This window comes from Delphinapterus leucas, chromosome 1, assembly GCF_059928025.1.
Source record: "Delphinapterus leucas isolate spDelLeu-1000000601 "Yukka" chromosome 1, BTC_Dleu_Yukka2, whole genome shotgun sequence".
Lineage (NCBI taxonomy): Eukaryota > Metazoa > Chordata > Mammalia > Artiodactyla > Monodontidae > Delphinapterus > Delphinapterus leucas.
In genome coordinates this window covers 108,470,222-108,489,735 of record NC_143129.1, presented here as the reverse complement: position 1 = coordinate 108,489,735, position 19,514 = coordinate 108,470,222, and the positions used below count along the sequence as shown (strand labels likewise).

Below are 19,514 nucleotides of genomic sequence, written 5' to 3'. Positions count from 1 at the left end.
AGGTAGATAGTAGTGTTAGGTGACATAAATAACCTTGAAGGAAACAGAAAAATGTTGGAAAGAGAAAGTGTTTAGTCAATGCTTAACAGCCTTTTCAGTGCATGGCACATGAGCATTTAAATATTGGTGACAACCCACTTGGAAGAGGTATTTATATCCTGGAGCTGGACTCAGAACTGCAGCAAACAATTTAGCAAGAGTGGTGGCTGGAAGGTCAGGAGGGCTCAGGATATTTGCCTCAAGGCCAAGAGGAAGTACAGCTAGGCAGGGACAAGGATTAAAGCGGAAGAGATTGGGGCACCTGAGCAGGCCCTATAATGGGGGGGAGTTTCGAATGCTGACTAGCCGGTTGGGAGAACTTAAGACACAGCTGTCAAGACACACTGAGGAGTACTTTACTACTAGTAACTGGACTGAACTCTGTGTGTGTGTATGTGTGTGTGGTGTTTCGGAGACAAGCAATTAACGCTCAAGCATAAGTTAGGGAGTTGCTAAGCGTACTTGATGTCTTAATAGCAACAAGTCAAACTTGCCGACTGCAGTTAATGATTATTCAGAGAGGCCGGGAAGTAACTCCACAGAGAAAAAAGGAAATGGTGGACCTGCATCCAGGGTTCCGATATTCTGAGTGAGAGATATCTGAAGTTCGGAAGAGGCTCTTTGCACTACCGGTTAGGAATCTGCCTCCCATCCAACACCTCCACGCACGAGGTGCCCATTCCAGAAAGGGGGCAAGCTCAGTTCTCCTTTCTCTTTAGGTGACAGCTCGGGTCACATTTGTGCATGTTTTTCATCTCCTGTCATGGCAACATTCCCAAATGAATGCCGAAAGATCTGCCTCTTTTTATGATTTCCTGACAGGACTTATAAAATTAAAATATTTTGTTAAAAACAGAATCGGGCAAGTTGCCTTCTCCTTTGACGCTCTACACGTTTCGGTGATTCCCAAGATCACTTTAACCATTTAAGACTTTTTTTTCTTATAAATAGACTACAACTCTTCACAATCTAAACCCAAGGATTTGGATGAGGTTTCTTTATCTGGGTTTCTCCCAAGTGGAGGAGGCAAAAGGCAGGAAGGAGTTGCCTCATTTAAGGGGCTCAGGGTAGAGAAGGGCTGTGGGCGACTTTTCCTTCTCTCCGTTTCCTTCTTGGAGGCAGATATGCGAATGACGGCGGCGGTGAGATAGTCCGAGCCAGGAGGTATGAGAAGCAAGAGACTGGACGCGAGGGAAGAGCCGAAACCCTTCGGCGAGCGGACCCTGCCAACCTCCGCCAGGCGAGAGCGGGTCCGCCCCAATCCCAGGGTGCATCGCGCCCAGCCCCCTCCCCTCTCCGCGTCCCGCCTCCCCGCAGCCCGGGCCCCCTCCCCGCAGGCTTCGGGAGGCGGGGACGCGGCGTCGGCGGCTTCTCCAGTCGCGTCTTTCTCCCTCACTGGGGAAACCGGCGGTGGCGGCACCTTCGGAGGCTGAGCAGCTGAGCCGCGAGCCCGCCAGTGGGAGGTCGGACAGACTGACTGCAGAGCCGACAGACGGACGGACAGCGGGGCAGCCAGACGGCTCGAGTCGCCTCGAGTTCCGCCATGAGCTGGGGCACGGAGCTTTGGGTGAGTCCGGGAGAGGGGCGCCCAGCGCGAACCCCGGCCCCGGAGGGGCTCGGGCTGGGCAGGCGCCGCTGGCCGTTGGCGGCCAGAGCGCGTCGGGCCATCCCCGGCGCTGGTGTTGGCGGAGGGTGGGGGTCCCGCTCCTCTTTGTGTGCAGACCCTTCTTCCCTCTCGGCCGGGACTTGAGAGGCTGCTGGTCCGCGCTCCCGTCGTTGCCGCGGCGGTGGGGCTGAGGGCAGAGGCTTGGACGGCTGGGGGAGCGGCCCGCGGGCTGCCGTGTCCGCCGCCATCCTCTCCTGTCCCCTCTCTCTCCTCCGCCTTCACTTTCCGGACGCTTGGCTCCATGCCGGGCCGCGCTTCTCTGCCTTTGTATCTCCCCTCCCGTAGGCGGGGGAGGGGGCCCATTGTCCCGAAGGGGCGCTGTTAGCGGGCGGGGAGGGGGCTCGCCGCGGCCCCTCGCCCTGGCAAGGGTCCCCGGGGCGAGGGCGTCGCCGGGCTGGGGCGACGCGGGGAGCCGCGAGGCACCGCCCGCCGCCCTCGCCCCAGGTAGGGGGAGCCGGGAGGCTTTGTTCCGAGCCCGGCCTCCGGCCAGCCAGGCCCAACCCACACTCCCATTTCCCTCTCCTTCTCTCCGTTCTCTGACCGGGGTAGCTTCGGGGACTTCGGCGGGGCCACCCCTGGCTGCTGCCTTGGGCCGGGGGGGTTGGCATTTGGGATCTGAATTAAATTGAGTGATCGATGGGGAAGCCAATTTTGCCAAAAGGAGCGTACAGCTTCCCGATTGCTTTACTTCCCTTTCCGTTGTCGATTATCTCACTCCTTCTCCCGCTTTTCTTTCTCTTTCCTCCTTGCTTGTCTTGGACGCTGAAGGCTCCAGACAATGACCGGTCTCTGGCCAGGTGCGGGTGAGCTGTAATAGGTCGGAGAATTCTCTTGCGACGCCTCCACAGAAGGGTGGAGGTGTGGAGGGCAGTGATTTCTCAGGTGCTGCCGAGGGACGGGGAGCTGGGGGCGCTGTCCCGAGAGCCGCCTCATTTCAGCCACTCCTCTTTTTATCCCACCTGTGCATGTTTTCCGTGCCTTTTGTTAACCAGGATCTCGTGAAATCACTGCAGAGAAAAGAGGAGAAAGAACTTTTTCGTCTCCAGGCATACAGTTAGGGTGGCAGTGAAGGCATATCGGTTAATTGATCAGCCTTCATTGGGCACAGTGTTTTATGTTATTTTTCACATTTTATTCACAGATTGGGAATTTTAGAATTGAAAGAGACTTTAGAGTTCGTCTAGTTGAACACCTCCTTAGCAAGCCCAGGAATCTGCAGCGTTCTGGACAAGTGTTTGCCCAGTCTGTAAACACACCACCCAAGAGAAAATATCTAGGAGCCTCTCCGTTACGTTCTTAGATAGCATTAATTGTTCTTGTATTGGGGGGGATTGTATAGTAAATTATGTGAGCTTTAATCTTTTACTTTGGTTAGCTTCTCAGGCATTATTGATCTCTTCCCTTTGATTTAGTACATTCTCTAATTGATTATAGTATTTCCTAATTAAAGGAGATGGATATATTTCATTTTCCATTTTTTATAATTAGAAAATATTTTTATTTTTACATACTTGTATGATCCATGTTTCAGAGGGAGCAAAAATACTTTTAAAAAGTACAAGTAATAAAAGTACAAGTAATAAAACAGTGGAGGAATATTATTTAGGTGTAACTCTTAATTTAGATTGGAAAAAATTGCTTTGTATCACACTGTAGAAAAGCAGTTTTAAGGAGGAACAAAATATTTTAGTGAAGACTAAAATGTGATTTTTAAAGCTTTAAAAAATTTTTAATTTAAGAATATAATACAATCAGAAGCAATTACCCATCTCCTGTAGTTTGGTTATTTACGTTCAGCATTTGAGTAGTTTTTCAGCAATTTAAAAAGGTAAACCATAGAAGAGATGGGAATTTCTGTTCTAACTAAAAATTGTTTCGTATCCTTTTGAAAATTATGAAAAATTTTAAAATTAATTTTTCTCGTAAAACAATATATCTCCATGTTTTAAATTTTTTTTAGTGGTTTGAGGATTTGAGGGAAACATTTATTAGGAATTAAATAATGTGGAATCAGCTAATATCAGTTGGATGCTTACACCTTACATAAGTAGAAGTTGGTGTAGAGGGACTATTGTTGGGACCAGAAGAGACCTTAGAAAAATTTGACTAGATTTCCTGTTTTTTACTAATCTCAGTTTTGAAAAAGGGTATTGTGTTTCCAGTAGATTGTAACAGACACCTGAACTGTGCTCTTGCCATTGAGGAATTTGAGGTTGGGAAAATTATCTTGAAAATTTGAATTTAGAAACCAGTTCTTATATTATTTTCATGTGTAGGATCACCTTACTGTCCCAGAGTTAAACTTTATTGAGAACATGTTACAAAAAAAATTATGATAAAATGCAGTTATGCACTCAAACTTAAGTTTATTTCTTATAATACTCATTGACATTTATTGCTATCTGTCTTATGTTAAACTTGAGAATAAAGTAAAAAAATTAAAACCACTCTAATAGTGACTCTGGGGGACAGAACTGATAGTGATAGGCTAAATTGGTTGTGTCAGACTTTTGTTTGTGTAGTTGTGAGGGGATATGAATCAACTGGTAATAAATTTGAACTGTGCTTTAAGGGATTTCTTGTGTTCCGAATGAGCATTTAAGCAAAGTAGTGAATATATGCTAGAGGCTCAGTTCTGGGTAATATAATGCAAAGAGATGACAGCGTCTTCATTTCTTCAGGATGCATCGTTTATTGTGTTGATTTCTTTATTACCATAGGAAGAATGGTTGGATTAAGAAGTCTAAATATGAATTAATGATTTTGCAAAGCATAGATTTTGTAATTATTAGCTCTTTTTACAAATAAGGAAATTAGAGATTGGAGAAGTCCTATGTTTAGTCAGTAAGTTTTATTTATTAGGAGATAGGCTTTTAGTTTTTTGAGGAGCCAGTTAAAGTTCAATGGAAAAAAAAATCAGTGTATGTATGGGCTGCGAGTGTATAGATAGGAAAGAAAATGGCTGAGCACATCACATTCAAATCATGATTTATTAAAAAATTCCCCTCCCTTACCCCCGCCGGGAAATGAGGGGACTAGTCTGGAAATTAGGAAGTAGGTTCAAATGTCTGACTTAATTTATAGGGAACATATAAACCTTTTTTATGCCTTAGTTTCCTGGTCTATGATTTTTGGTCCTTAGTTTTCAGAGTGTATAATTTAAAAGCCATTGTTATTTTCATCATACTTTTTAGCTAGGTGCATTTGACAAAGCTCATGATATCTTTTTGGAAGAAACTGAAAAGTGTGCATTGCGTGATAGATTCAGTGGATTCTTTATTTTACACTCCTAGTCTTAACCCTTTAATGCTTCTTTATCTATTTTCTCTATGTAGCACTTCTATTTTAACACTTATATTGTAAATGTAGTAGACTTTTTGAGTCCTTGAGTGTAGGGACTGGGTTAATCTTTTTGTTTTCTCTAATACAGTGCCTGTTGCTGATCATACATGTTTCGCCCAATTGAATTAGTAGTTCATTGCATTACCTAGAGTATTGATTACTGATTAATAATTGCATCCTTGAGGAAGTTTTTATGGTTCTGAAGGCCTTCGTAGGTGATGATAAATTAGTGGTCTAGTTAACAATTCAAGAAGGTCTTAACAATCTGAAGCCAAAATGATGAAGTTAAATTTTAGTATTTTGGTTAACAACTTTTACAGATTGGGGAAGAACTGACCTCTAAAGGTAGTTGTTGTGAGTTTACCTGATAGGCTGATGATGTGACTGCCACAATAGCCGATGAATGGTAACTCAACTTGCCGTGGTGATCATTTTGAAATGTTTAGAAATATCGAATCACTATGTTGTGTAACAGGAACTAACAGTGTTGTAGGTCAGTTATACTTCAAAAACAAGCTCATGGCGAGATTAGATTTGTCGTCGGGGGAGGGTAGGGAGGAGGGGGAAATAGATGAAGGCAGCCCAAAGGTATAATAAACTTCCAGTTATAAGTAAGTACTGGGGATGTAATGTACAAGGTGGTAAATATAGTTAACACTGTTGTATGTTATATATGAAAGTTGTTAAGAGAGTGGATCCCAGGAATTCTCATCCCAAAGGAAAAAAAGTTTTTTTAGTTCTTTAATTTTGTATCTGTATGAGATGATGGATATTCACTGAACTTATTGTGGTAATCATTTTATGATGCATGTTAAGTCAAATCGTTGTGCTGTACCTTAAACTTATACAGTGCTGCATGCCAGTTATATCTCAATAAAACTGAAGGGGGGAAAAAACCCCAAATAGCTGATGAAATCTTAGGCCACATGTAGATTTTTCTAGAACAAAGGAATTTGGTCCCATTGTAGTCTATAGTGGTTAGACCAAATCTTAGTTTTACTTAAGATTTTTTTAGAAGGTGCTTATCTAGAGGAGTTTGACAAAGAGAACTCCTTATCATGTGAGCTGTATTGTTTTTTTCAAAGGCCATGAAACTAGTGTAGGAATTTGGTTTAAAAAATGAAATAATTATTGAGTGTCTATTATGGGGAAGCACTGTGTGATGTATGGTAAGATTTATTAAGGCTTATAATGTCAGACCTGCTGTGAAAAATCTTAGAGTCATTTTGAGGTGATATTACTTTCCTAACTCTAGAATATTCCCTTACATTGATATCACTGTTCAGAATATCCTTTGTTGACCAGTTCCTTCCCACCCCTTCCTTCCAGAGTACACATTCTGGATATTATCTTTCTTATGGGACTACCACCTTATATTTATTTCTTATATATTCAAATCTTTGGAAAATAGTAATGGTATAAATATTTATATCTTACATCCCTTTTTTTGGGGTAGAAATTGTTGTGTTCAACACTGTATTACAGATATTGTTGTTACTAGTTAAGGAGGGTGGCAGGCAATCAAGACACCCATTTATGCCACCATTCTACCCTGACAATAATAAGGTGGAAGCTGGAGAGCTGCCTGTAACCAGTATCTCCTCTTCATCGCTAATTCTTTAAACCACTCATTTCTACTCCTCTTCCCTGCCTTTTATCTTAAAAAATGCACTCTCTTCTTCCCCCAATCTATAAAATACAGGTTTGGCTAGAAACTTAAAAGCCTGTTCTGCCTACTTTTCCTTATCAGCTCCTGTTTGCAGGCAGGAAATAGGACAAGAGAATAATAATGGTTTGTAATTATGGAACTTCTTCTATGTGTACCTACCAGTGGTATCTTATTTAATAATCTTCAACTTTAAGCATTTTCATCTCAATAGCAAAAAACAAAAAATTCTTTTTTGGGGAACATAGTCATGTGCGTATTAAAAACTAGTAGGAAAATATTATGTAAAGGTTTTGTTTTATAGGAAGCAAAAACTTTTTCCATATATTAGCAAGTTTTTCTTAAGTTCTTTTTTTTTTTTTTTTTTTTTTTTTTTGCGGTATGTGGGCCTCTCACTGTTGTGGCCTCTCCCGTTGCGGAGCGCAGGCTCAGCGGTCATGGCTTACGGGCCCAGCCGCTCCGCAGTATGTGGGATCTTCCCGGACCGGGGCACGAACCCGTGTCCCCTGCATCGGCAGGCGGACTCTCAACCACTGTGCCACCAGGGAAGCCCTTTCTTAAGTTCTTGATCGAGAACTAATCATCAGACTTTTAACAATACCTTGTGAAATATGTGAAATATTAGTATATATTTGTTACATGTTGAAAAAACATAAATGTATAGAATCAGATTTTCCTATTTTTGGCACACCATTATTTTGTTGTTTCTAGAGCATAAAGTCATCTGTTTTATTCCTTTTGTATCCCTGTTGTATTCCTAATTTGTAGAAAAGGAATAGGCATATAATAAGCAGTGAAATATTTGTTGAATGAGGGAATCAATGAATTGTTAGAACTCTATCATCAAACTATGTTTTGAAAACTAAGGTTATTTTAATGTTTTTTTCCCCAACATGTATGTCTCATACCTTTTTTTAATCTTAGGGATCCTTTTTATAATCTGAAATTTAATTACTTCTGTCTTTTCATATGAAATTTTTCTCAATTTATTTAGGTCTTGAGTTCTCATCTCCTTAAATTATTTGAGTACAAATGATTATCTTATTTATAGCCTATTTTGTGGCCCTTTGGATTCTGAAAATGAAAACAGTGTTGTTATATGCTTTGACATTAGGGTTGTCATGTATAAATGATATAAATGTAAATGGTCTGAGACTTAATGAATTGGGAAAACATAAAAGATTGATTTTTCAGAGAGCACAAAAGTTACGGTGATTCTGAGAGATTTTTGAAAAATGTTAACAGATGAACCGGTTTGCAGGGCAGAAGTTGAGACACAGATGTAGAGAACAAAAGTATGGACACCAAGGGGGGAAAACAGCCGTGGGGTGGGGATGGTGGTGTGATGAATTGGGCGATTGGGATTGACATGTATGCACTGATGTGTATAAAATTGATGACTAATAAGAACCTGCAGTATAAAAAAACAAACAAAAACACAACTAATACTAAACTTTCATTGGGTTATTTTAATGGAAATATGTTAATATAAATGTTTCAGACATTACATGAAATTTCTAAAAATCTTATATGTTCTGGTATAATGTTATAAGTCATAATTTTAGTTATTACTTTAAAATGTATATCTCAGAAATAACTAAAAAAAGATAAATAAAAAATAAAAAAATGTTAATGGTGGCTAGTTGAGATTTTTTTCCATTATAAATTATAAAAATCAAAATCATTGAAAATGCTGTGGTAAATAGCAACCATTACTTTTGGATCATCTTCTAGACTTAGACCATGAACTAAATTAACATCCTTTACTATTTGCGAAAGCTGAATATAATTAGTATTTGTTAACTTATTTAATTTGAAAATTTTCTTATTTCATCTTCATTTAAAATAAAAGCTTCATTAAATTATAACATTCATACATTAAAGTGTACAGTTTTTATATGTATGTTAAGATTTGAAAAAATAAAATAAATGCACTCATTCATGTCACTCCCAACCAAGAGCAAGATATGGAAGTCTCACTTATGCCATCCCCAGTAAATATCCCCCAAAGGCAATCAATCACTATTCTGAGTTGCATTGCCATTGATTAGTTTTGTAGGTTTTTTTAACCTCACGAAAATGATAATATGGTATGTACTTCATCTGACTTCTTCCATTTAATATGATCTCTTTGAGAATCATCCTTCTGTGGTTAGTTTGTAGTGTTTCATTGTACATGTAGGATTTGTATTTTCTTCTGCCATGTGCCTGGGGTCACTCCTAGTCTGGGACCACCTTAAAACAAGTTCAGGGCTTGAAATTCCCTCCTGTGGTTGTTGGATTTTGTTTTTGTCCCCATAGCTCTTGCAATGTTATCAAAACAAAAAATCCAAAATATCCTCAGGGCAAACATAGGTGGTATATGCTTTTTTCCCTTTCTGGATTCTCATTTTTACTTCACTTGTGACTTTGTAATTCCTTATTGTCTTGGCTTGTTTTTTGGTGCTTTAAAATTTTTGGAATATATTTTATCCATATTTAAAAGTTCTTATCCAGTGGAATAGTGATAGTTGATCCAAATAATCTAGCCCGACACTACTGGAAACTGGAAATTCTTACGTTGAGATTTTCGTTTTTGCTATTATATTTTTAATTTCTAAGAGCTGCTTTTTGTTTGTTTTCTGAACATCCTTTTTTTTTTTTTCCTTTGGCCATGCCGTGCAGCTTGTGGGATCTCAGTTCCCTGACCAGGGATTGAACCTGGGCCACAGCAGTGAAAGCACTGAATCCTAGCCACTAGACCACCAGGGAACTCCCCCCCTTTTTGTTTTTATCATTAAATTATTATATAATTTAGACAGTAAATATGGTGTATTTTTGCTTCTTTCCAATAGAATACATTTGATCACTTTTTTTTATACAGCAGATTCTTATTAGTCATCAGTTTTATACACATCATTGTATATATGTCAATCCCAATCGCCCAATTCATCACACCCCCACCCCCACCCCCCCACGGCTTTCCCCCCAGGTGTTCATACGTTTGTTCTCTACATCTGTGTCTCAATTTCTGCCCTGCAAACCGGTTCATCTGTACCATTTTTCTAGGTTCCACATATATGCGTTAATATACGATATTTGTTTTTCTCTTTCTGACTTACTTCACTCTGTATGACAGTCTCTAGATCCATCCACGCCTCAACAGATGACCCCATTTCGTTCCTTTTTTGGCTGAGTAATATTCCATTGTATATATGTACCACATCTTCTTTATCCATTCATTAGGTTGCTTCCATGACCTGGCTATTGTGAATAGTGCTGCAGTAAACATTGGGGTGCATGTGTCTTTCTGAATTGTAGTTTTCTCTGGGTATATGCCCAGTAGTGGGATTGCTGGATCATATGGTAATTCTATTTTTAGTTTTTAAAGGAATCTCCATATTGTTCTTCATAGTGGCTGTATCAATTTACATTCCCACCAACAGTGCAAGAGAGTTCCCTTTTCTCCACACCCTCTCCAGCATTTGTTGTTTGTAGATTTTCTGATGAAGAACATTCTAACTGGTGTGAGGTGATACCTCATTGTACTTTTGATTTGTATTTCTCAAATAATTAGTGATGTTGAGCAGCTTTTCATGTGTTTCTTGGCCAGCTGTATGTCTTCTTTGGAGAAATGTCTATTTAGGTCTTCTGCCCATTTTTGGATTGGGTTATTTGTTTTTTTAATATTGAGCTGCATGAGCTGTTTATATATTTTGGAGATTAATCCTTTGTCCCTTGATTCGTTTGCAAATATATTCTCCCATTCTGAGTGTTGTCTTTTCGTCTTGTTTATGGTTTCTTTTGCTGTGCAAAAGCTTTGAAGTTTCATTAGGTCCCATATGTTTATTTTTGTTTTTATTTCAATTTCTCTAGGAAGTGGGTCAAAAAGGATCTTGCTGTGATTTATATCAAAGAGTGTTCTTCCAATGTTTTCCTCTAAGAATTTTATAGTGTCTGGTCTTATATTTAGGTCTCTAATCCATTTTGAGTTGATTTTTGTGTATGGTGTTAAGGAGTGTTCTCATTTCATTGTTTTACATGTAGCTGTCCGGTTTTCCCAGCACCACTTATTGAAGAGACTGTCTTTCCTCCATTGTATATCCTTGCCTCCTTTGTCATAGATTAGTTGACTATAGGTGTGTGTTTTTACCTCTGGGCTTTCTATCTTGTTCCACTGATCTATGTTTCTGTTTCTGTGCCAGTACCATATTGTCTTGATTACTGTAGCTTTTTAGTATAGTCTGAAGACAGGGAGTCTGATTCCTCCAGCTCAGTTTTTTCCCCTCAAGACTGCTTTGGCTATTCGGGGTCTTTTGTATATCCATACAAATCTTAAGATTTTTTGTTGTAGTTCTGTAAAAAACGCCATTGGTAATTTGATAGGGATTGCATTGAATCTGTAGATTGCTTTAGGTAGTATAGTCATTTTCACAATATTGATTCTTCCAATCCAAGAACATGGTATATCTCTTCATCTGTTGGTATCATCTTTAATTTCTTTCATCAGTGTTTTATAGTTACCTGCATACAGGTCGTCTCCCTAGGTTGGTTTATTCCTAGGTATTTTATTCTTTTTGTTGCAGTGGTAAATGGGAGTGTTTCCTTAATTTCTCTTTCGGATTTTTCATCATTAGTCTATAGGAATGCAAGAGATTTCTGTGCATTAATTTTGTTTCCTGAAACTTTATCAAATTCATCGATTAGCTCTAGTAGTTTTCTAGTGGCATCTTTAGGATTCTCTATGTATAGTATCATGTCATCTGTAAACAGTGACAGTTTTACTTCTTCTTTTCCAATTTGTATTCCTTTTATTTCTTTTTCTTCTCTGATTGCCGTGGCTAGGACTTCCAAAACTATGTTGAATAAGAGTGGTGAGAGTGGACATCCTTGTTCCTGATCTTAGAGGAAATGCTTTCAGTTTTTCACCATTGAGAATGATGTTTGCTGTGGGTTTGTCATATATGGCCTTTATTATGTTGAGGTAGGTTCCCTGTATGCCCACTTTCTGGAGAGTTTTTATCATAAATGAGTGTTGAATTTTGTTGAAAGCTTTGCTGCATCTATGGAGATGATCATATGGTTTTTATTCTTCAATTTGTTAATATGGTGTATCACATTGATTGATTTGAGTATATTGAAAAATCCTTGCATCCCTAGGATAAATCCCACTTGATTATGGTATACGATCCTTTTAATGTGTTGTTGGATTCTGTTTGCTAGTATTTTGTTGAGGATTTTTGCATCTATATTCATCAGTGATATTGGTCTGTAATTTTTCTTTTTTTGTAGTATCTTTGTCTGGTTTTGGTATCAGGGTGATGGTGGCCTCATAGAATGGGTTTGGGAGTGTTCCTTCCTCTGCAATTTTTTGGAAGAGTTTGAGAAGGATGGGTGTTAGCTCTTCTCTAAATATTTGATAGAATTCACCTGTGAAGCCAACTGGTCCTGGACTTTTGTTTGTTGGAAGATTTTTCATCACAGTTTCAATTTCAGTGCTTGTGATTGGTCTTCATATTTTCTAATTCTTTCTGGTTCAGTCTTGTAAGGTTATATCTTTCTAAGAATGTGCCCATTTCTTCCAGGTTGTCCATTTTATTGGCATAGAGTTGCTTGTAGTAGTCTCTTAGGATGCTTTGTATTTCTGCAGTGTCTGTTGTAACTTCTCCTTTTTCATTTTTAATTTTATTGATTTGACACCTCTTCTTCTTTTTCTTGATGAGTCTGGCTAATGGTTTATCAATTTTGTTAAACCTGTTAGCAGTTGCCTTATGTATTGAGGTGCTTCTGTGTTGGGTGCATATATATTTATAATTGTTATATCTTTTTCTTGGATTGAGCCCTTGATCATTATGTAGTGTCCTTCTTTGTCTCTTGTAATATTGTTTATTTTAAAGTCTATTTTATCTGATATGAGTATTCCTATTCCAGCTTTCCTTTGATTTCCATTTGCATGGAATATCTTTTTCCATCCCCTCACTTTCAGTCTGTATGTGTCCCTAGGTCTTAAGTGGGTTGCTTGTAGATGATATATATATGGGTCTTGTTTTTGTATCCATTCAGTGAGCCTGTGTCTTTTGGTTGGAACATTTAATCCATTCACATTTAAGGTAATTATTGATATGTATGATCATATAACCATTTTCTTAATTGTTTTGGGTTTGTTTTTGTAGGTGCTTTTCTTGTGTTTCCCACTTAGAGAAGTTCCTTTAGCATTTGTTGTAGAGCTGGTTTGCTGGTGCTGAATTCTCTTAGCTTTTGCTTGTCTGTAAAGGTTTTGATTTCTCCATCAAATCTGAATGAGATCCTTGCTAGGTAGCGTAATCTTGGTTGTAGGTTCTTCCCTTTCATCACTTTAAATATGTCATGCCACTCTTCTGGCTTGTAGAGTGCCTGCAGAGAAATCAGCTGTTAACCTTATGGGAGTTCCCTTGTATATTATTTGTCATTTTTCCCTTGCTGCTTTCAGTAATTTTTTTTGTCTTTGATTTTTGTCAATTTGATTACTATGTGTCTTGGCCTGTTTCTCCTTGTGTTTATCCTGCCTGGGACTCTCTGTGCTTCCTGGACTTGGATGGCTGTTTCCTTTCCCATGTTGGGGAAGTTGTAGACTATAATCTCTTCAAATATTTTTTTGGGTCCTTTCTCCCTCTCTTCTCCTACTGGGACCCCTATAATGCTAATGTTGGTGCATTTAATGTTGTCCCAGAGGTCTCTTAGGCTGTCTTCATTTCTTTTCATTCTTTTTTCTTTATTCTGTTCCGTGGCAGTGAGTTCCTCCATTCTGTCTTCCAGGTCACTTATCCGTTTTTCTGCCTCAGTTATTCTGCTGTTGATTCCTTCTAGTGTATTTTTCATTTCAGTTATTGTATTGTTCATCTCTGTTTGTTCCTTAATTCTTCTAGGTCTTTGTTAAACATTTCTTGCATCTTCTCGATCTTTGCCTCCATTGTTTTTTTGAGGTCCTGGATCATCTTCACTGTCATTCTGAATTCTTTTTCTGGAAGGTTGCCTGTCTCCACTTCATTTAGTTGTTTTTCTGGGTTTTATCTTGTTACTTCATCTGGTACAAAGTCCTCTGCCTTTCATTTTGCCTGTACTTCTGTGAATGTGGTTTTCCTTCACAGCCTGCAAAATTGTAGTTCTTCTTGCTTCTGGTGTCTGCCGTCTGGTGGATGAGGCTATCTAAGAGGCTTGTGCAAGCTTCCTAATGGGAGGGACTGGTGGTGGGTAGAGCTGAGTGTTGCTCTGGTGGGCAGAGCTCAGTAAAACTTTAATCCACTTGTCTACTGATAGGTGGGGCCTAGGTCCCTCCCTGTTGGTTGTTTGGCCTGAGGTGACCGAACACTGGAGCCTACCTGGCTTTTTGGTGTGGCCGATGGTGACTCTGGGCGGGCTCATGCCAAGGAGTACTTCCCAGAACTTCTGCTGCCAGTGTCGTTTTCCCCATGGTAAGCCACAGCCACCCCCCCACCTCTGCAGGAGACCCTCCAACACTAGCAGGTAGGTATGGTTCAGTCTCCTATGGGGTCACTGCTCCTTCCCCTGGGTCACGATGCGCACACTACTTTGTGTGTGCCCTCCAAGATTGGAGGCTTGTTTCCCCAAGTCCTGTCAAAGTTCTGCAGTCAAATCCCTCTAGCCTTCAAAGTCTGCTTCTCTAGGAATTCCTCCTCCTGTTCCCGGACCCCCAGGTTGGGAAGCCTGACGTGGGGCTCAGAACCTTCACTCCAGTGGGTGGACTTCTGTGGTATAAGTGTTCTCCAGTTTGTGAGTCAACCACCCTGCCGTTATGGGATTTGATTTTCCTGTGATTGCACCCCTCTTACAGTCTCATTGCGGGTTGTCCTCTGTCTTTGGACGTGGGGAATCTTTTTTAGTGTGTTCCAGTGTCTTCTTTTCGATGATTGTTCAGCAGTTGTCATTCTGGTGCTCTCGCAGGAGGGAGTGAGCGCACATCCTTCTACTCTGCCATCTTGAATCAGTGTCCCCATGCATGACTTTCCATTTTATTTTATTTTTTAATTTAATTTGTTTTTATTTTTTAATGGAAGTACAGTTGAGGTACAATATTACCTAGGTCATAGGTGTACAATAAAATGATTCACAACTTTTAACGATTATATTCCATTTATAGTTATTATAAAATATTGGTTGTATTCCCTGTGTTGTACAATATATGTTTTTTTAAAATTTATTTTTTATTTTTTACTTTTTAAAATTAATTAATTATTTTTGGCTGCATTGGGTCTTTGTTGCTGCATACGGGGTTTCTCTAGTTGCGGCGAACGGGGGATACTCTTCTTTGTGGTGAGCAGTTTTCTCATTGTAGTGGCTTCTCTTGTTGCGGAGCATGGGCTCTAGGCATGCGGGCTTCAGCAATTATGGCAACACCAGCACAGTAATTGTGGCTCATGGGCTCTAGAGTTCAGGCTCAGTAGTTGTGGTGCACGGCCTTAGCTGCTCCGTGGTATGTGGGATCTTCCCAGACCAGGGCTCAAACCCATGTCTCTTGCATTGGCAGGCGGATTCTTAACCACTGTGCTAACAGGGATGTCCTCTTTTTTTTTTTCAACATCTTTATTGGAGTATAATTGCTTTACAATGGTGTGTTAGTTTCTGCTTTATAACAAAGTGAATCAGTTATACATATACATATGTCCCCATGTCTCTTCCCTCTTGCGTCTCCCTCCTTCCCACCCTCTCTATCCCACCCCTCTAAGTGGTCACAGACCATGGAGCTGATCTCCCTGTACTATGCGGCTGCTTCCCACTAGCTATCTGTTTTACGTTTGGTAGTGTATATATGTCCATGCCACTCTCTCACTTTGTTCCAGCTTACTCTTCCCCCTCCCCCTATCCTCAAATCCATTCTCTAGTAGGTCTGTGTCTTTATTCCTGTCTTGCCCCTAGGTTCTTCATGACCATTTTTGTTTTTGTTTTTTTTTTAGATTCCATATATATGTGTTAGCATACAGTATTTGTTTTTCTCTTTCTGACTTACTTCACTCAGTGTGACAGACTCTAAGTCCATCCACCTCACTACAAATAACTCAGTTTCGTTTCTTTTTATGGCTGAGTAATATTCCATTGTATATATGTGCCACATCTTCTTTATCCATTCATCTGATGATGGACCCTTAGGTTGCTTCCGTGTCCTGGTTATTTTAAATAGAGCTGCAGTGAATATTGTGGTACGTGACTCTTTGTGAATTATGGTTTTCTCAGGGTATATACCCAGTAGTGGGATTGCTGGGTCGTATGGTAGTTCTATTTGTAGTTTTTTAAGGAACCTCCATACTGTTCTCCATAGTGGCTGTATCAATTTACATTCCCACCAACAGTGCAAGAGGGTTCCCTTTTTTCCACACCCTCTCCAGCATTGATTGTTGGTAGATTTTTTGATGATGGCCATTCTGACCAGTGTGAGATGATATCTCACTGTAGTTTTTTTTCCTCATTGTAGTTTTGATTTGCATTTCTCTAATGATTAATGATGTTGAGCATTCTTTCATGTGTTTGTTGGCAATCTGTATATCTTCTCTGGAGAAATGTGTATTTAGATCTTGTGCCCATTTTTGGATTGGGTTGTTTGTTTTTTTGTTATTGAGCTGCATGAGCTGCTTGTAAATTTTGGAGATTAATCCTTTGTTAGTTGCTTCATTTGCAAATATTTTCTCCCATTCTGAGGGTTGTCTTTTTGTCTTGTTTATGATTTCCTTTGCTGTGCAAAAGATTTCAAGTTTCATTAGGTCCCATTTGTTTATTTTTATTTCCATTTCTCTAGGAGGTGGGTCAAAAAGGATCTTGCTGTGATTTATGTCATAGAGTGTTCTCCCTATGTTTTCTTCTAAGAGTCTGATATTGTCTGGCCTTACATTTAGGTCTTTAAACCATTTTGAGTTTCTTTGTGTGTATGGTGTTAGGGAGTGTTCTAATTTCATTCTTTTACATGTAGCTGTCCAGTTTTCCCAGCACCACTTACTGAAGAGGCTGTCTTTTCTCCACTGTATATTCTTGCCTCCTTTATCAAAGATAAGGTGACTATATGTGTGTGGGTTTTTCTCTGGGCTTCCTATCCTGTTCCATTGATCTGTATGTCTGTTTTTGTGCCAGTACCATACTGTCTTGATTACTGTAGCTTTGTAGTATAGTCTGAAGTCAGGGAGTCTGATTCCTCCAGCTCCATTTTTATTTCTCTAGATTGCTTTGGGTATTCGGGGTCTTTTGTGTTGCCATTCAAATTGTGAGATTTTTTGTTCTAGTTCTGTGAAAAATGCCAGTGGTAGTTTGATAGGGATTGCATTGAATCTGTAGATTGCCTTGGGTAGTATAGTCATTTGCGCAATGTTGATTCTTCTAGTCGAAGAACATGGTATATCTCTCCATCTATTTGTATCATCTTTTATTTCTTTCATCAGCATCTTATGATTTTCTTCATACACGTCTTTTGTATCCTTAGGTAGGTTTATTCCTAGATATTTTATTCTTTTTGTTGCAGTGGTAAACGGGAGTTTTCTTAATTTCACTTTCAGATTTTTCATCATTAATGTATAGGAATGCAAGAGACAGCTGTGCATTCATTTTGTATCCCACTACTTCACCAAATTCATTGATTAACCTTAGTAGTTTTCTGGTAGCATGTTTAGAAGTCTCTGTGTATAGTGTCATGTTATCTGCAGATAGTGACATCTTTACTTCTTCTTTTCTGATTTAGATCCTTTTATTTCTTTTTCTTCTCTGACTGCTGTGGCTAAAACTTCCAAAACTATGTTGAATAATAGTGGTGAGAGTGGGCAACCTTGCCTTGTTCCTGATCTTGGTGGAAATAGTTTCAGTTTTTCACCATTCAGGATGATGTTGGCTGTGGCTTTGTCATATATGTCCTTTATTATGTTGAGGAAAGTTCCCTTTATGCTTTCTGGAGGGTTTTTATCATAAATGGGTGTTGAATTTTGTCGAAAGCTTTCTCTGCATCTGTTGAGATGATCATATGGTTTTTCTCCTTCAGTTTGCTAATATGGTATATCACATTGATTGATTTGTGTGTATTGAAGAATCCTTGCATTCTTGGGATAAACCCCACTTGATCATGGTGTATGATCCTTTTAATGTGTTATTGGATTCTGTTTGCTAGTATTTTGTTGAGGATTTTTGCATCTGTGTTCATCAGTGATATTGGCCTGTTGTTTTCTTTCTTCGTGATGTCTTTGTCTGGCTTTGGTATCAGGGTGATGGTGGCCTCATAGAATGAGTTTGGGAGTGTTCCTCACTCTACTATATTTTGGAAGAGTTTGAGAAGGATAGCTGTTATCTCTTTTCTCAATGTTTGAAAGAATTTGCCTGTGAATCCATCTGGTCCTGGGCTTTTGTTTATTGGAAGATTTTTCATCACAGTTTTAATTTAAGTGCTTTTGATTGGTCTGTTCATATTTTCTGTTTCTTCCTGTTTCTGTCTTGGAGGGTTGTGCATTTCTAAGAATTTGTCCGTTTCTTCCAGGTTGTCCATTTTATTGGCATATAGTTGCTTGTAGTAATCTCTCATGATTCTTTGTATTTCTTCAGTGTCAGTTGTTGCCTCCCCTTTTTCATTTCTAATTCTATTGATTTGAGTCTTCTCCCTTTTTTTTCTTGATGAGTCTGGCTAATGGTTTATCAATTTTTTTTATGTTCTCAAAGAACCACCTTTTAGTTTTATTGATCTTTGCTATCGTTTCCTTAATTTATTTTTTCATTTATTTCTGATCTGATCTTTATGATTTCTTTCCTTCTGCTAACTTTGGATTTTTTAATTTTTTCTCTAATTGTTTTAGGTGTAAGGTTAGTTTGTTTATTTGAGATATTTCTTGGTAGACATTTCTAAGGTAGGATTGTATTGCTATAAAGTTTCCTCTTAGAATTGTATTTGCTGCATCCCATAGGTTTTGGGTCGTCCTGTTTTCATTGTTATTTGTTTCTAGGTATTTTTTGATTTCCTCTTTGATTTCTTCAGTGATCTCTTAGTTATTAAGTAGAGTATTGTTTAGCCTCCATGTGTTTTTATTTTTTACAGATTTTTCCCTGTAATTGATATCTAGTCTCATAGCGTTGTGGTCGGAAAATATACTTGATACGATTTCAATTGTCTTAAATTTACCAAGGCTTGATTTGTGACCCACGATATGATCTCTCCTGGAGAATGTTCCCTGAGCACTTGAGAAGAATGTGTGTTCTTTTGTTTTTGGATTGAATGTCCTATAAATATCAATTAAGTCCATCTTGTTTAATGTATCATTTAAAGCTTGTGTTTCCTTATTTGCTTTTATTTTGGATGAGCTGTCCATTGGTGAAAGTGGGGTATTAAAGTCTCCCACTATGATTGTGTTACTGTTGATTTCCCCTTTTATGGCTGTTAGTATTTGCCTTATGTATTCAGGTGCTCCTATGTTGGGTGCATAAATATTTACAATTGTTATACCTTCTTAATTGATCCCTTGATTATTATGTAGTGTCCTTTTTCGTCTCTTGTAATAGTCTTTTTTTAAGTCTATTTTATCTGGTATGAGAATTGCTACTCCAGCTTTCTTTTGGTTTCCATTTGCATGGAATATCTTTTTCCATCCCCTCACTTTCAGTCTGTATGTGTCCCTAGGTCTGTGGTGGGTTTCTGGTAGACAGCATATGTACGGGTCTTTTTTTTGTATCCTTTCAGCCAATCTGTGTCCTTTGGTTGGAGCATTTAATCCATTTATGTTTAAAGTAATTATCGATATGTATGTTCCTATTACCATTTTCTTAATTGTTTTGGGTTTGTTATTGTAGGTCTTTTCCTTCTCTTGTGGT

The 19,514-nt window shown here is 39.0% G+C and overlaps 1 protein-coding gene across 1 annotated transcript in view; it reads left to right on the top strand.

Annotated features, from left to right (window-relative positions):
• Positions 1-334: 334 nt before the first annotated feature.
• FNBP1L (formin binding protein 1 like) overlaps positions 335-19,514 on the top strand; it is a 140,991-nt gene continuing 121,811 nt past the window's right edge. Inside the window, exons 1-2 of the mRNA XM_089909445.1 lie at positions 335-404; positions 1,214-1,606. Of these exons, the coding sequence (XP_089765571.1) occupies positions 335-404; positions 1,214-1,606 (463 nt within the window). The remainder of the gene's footprint in view (positions 405-1,213; positions 1,607-19,514) is intronic.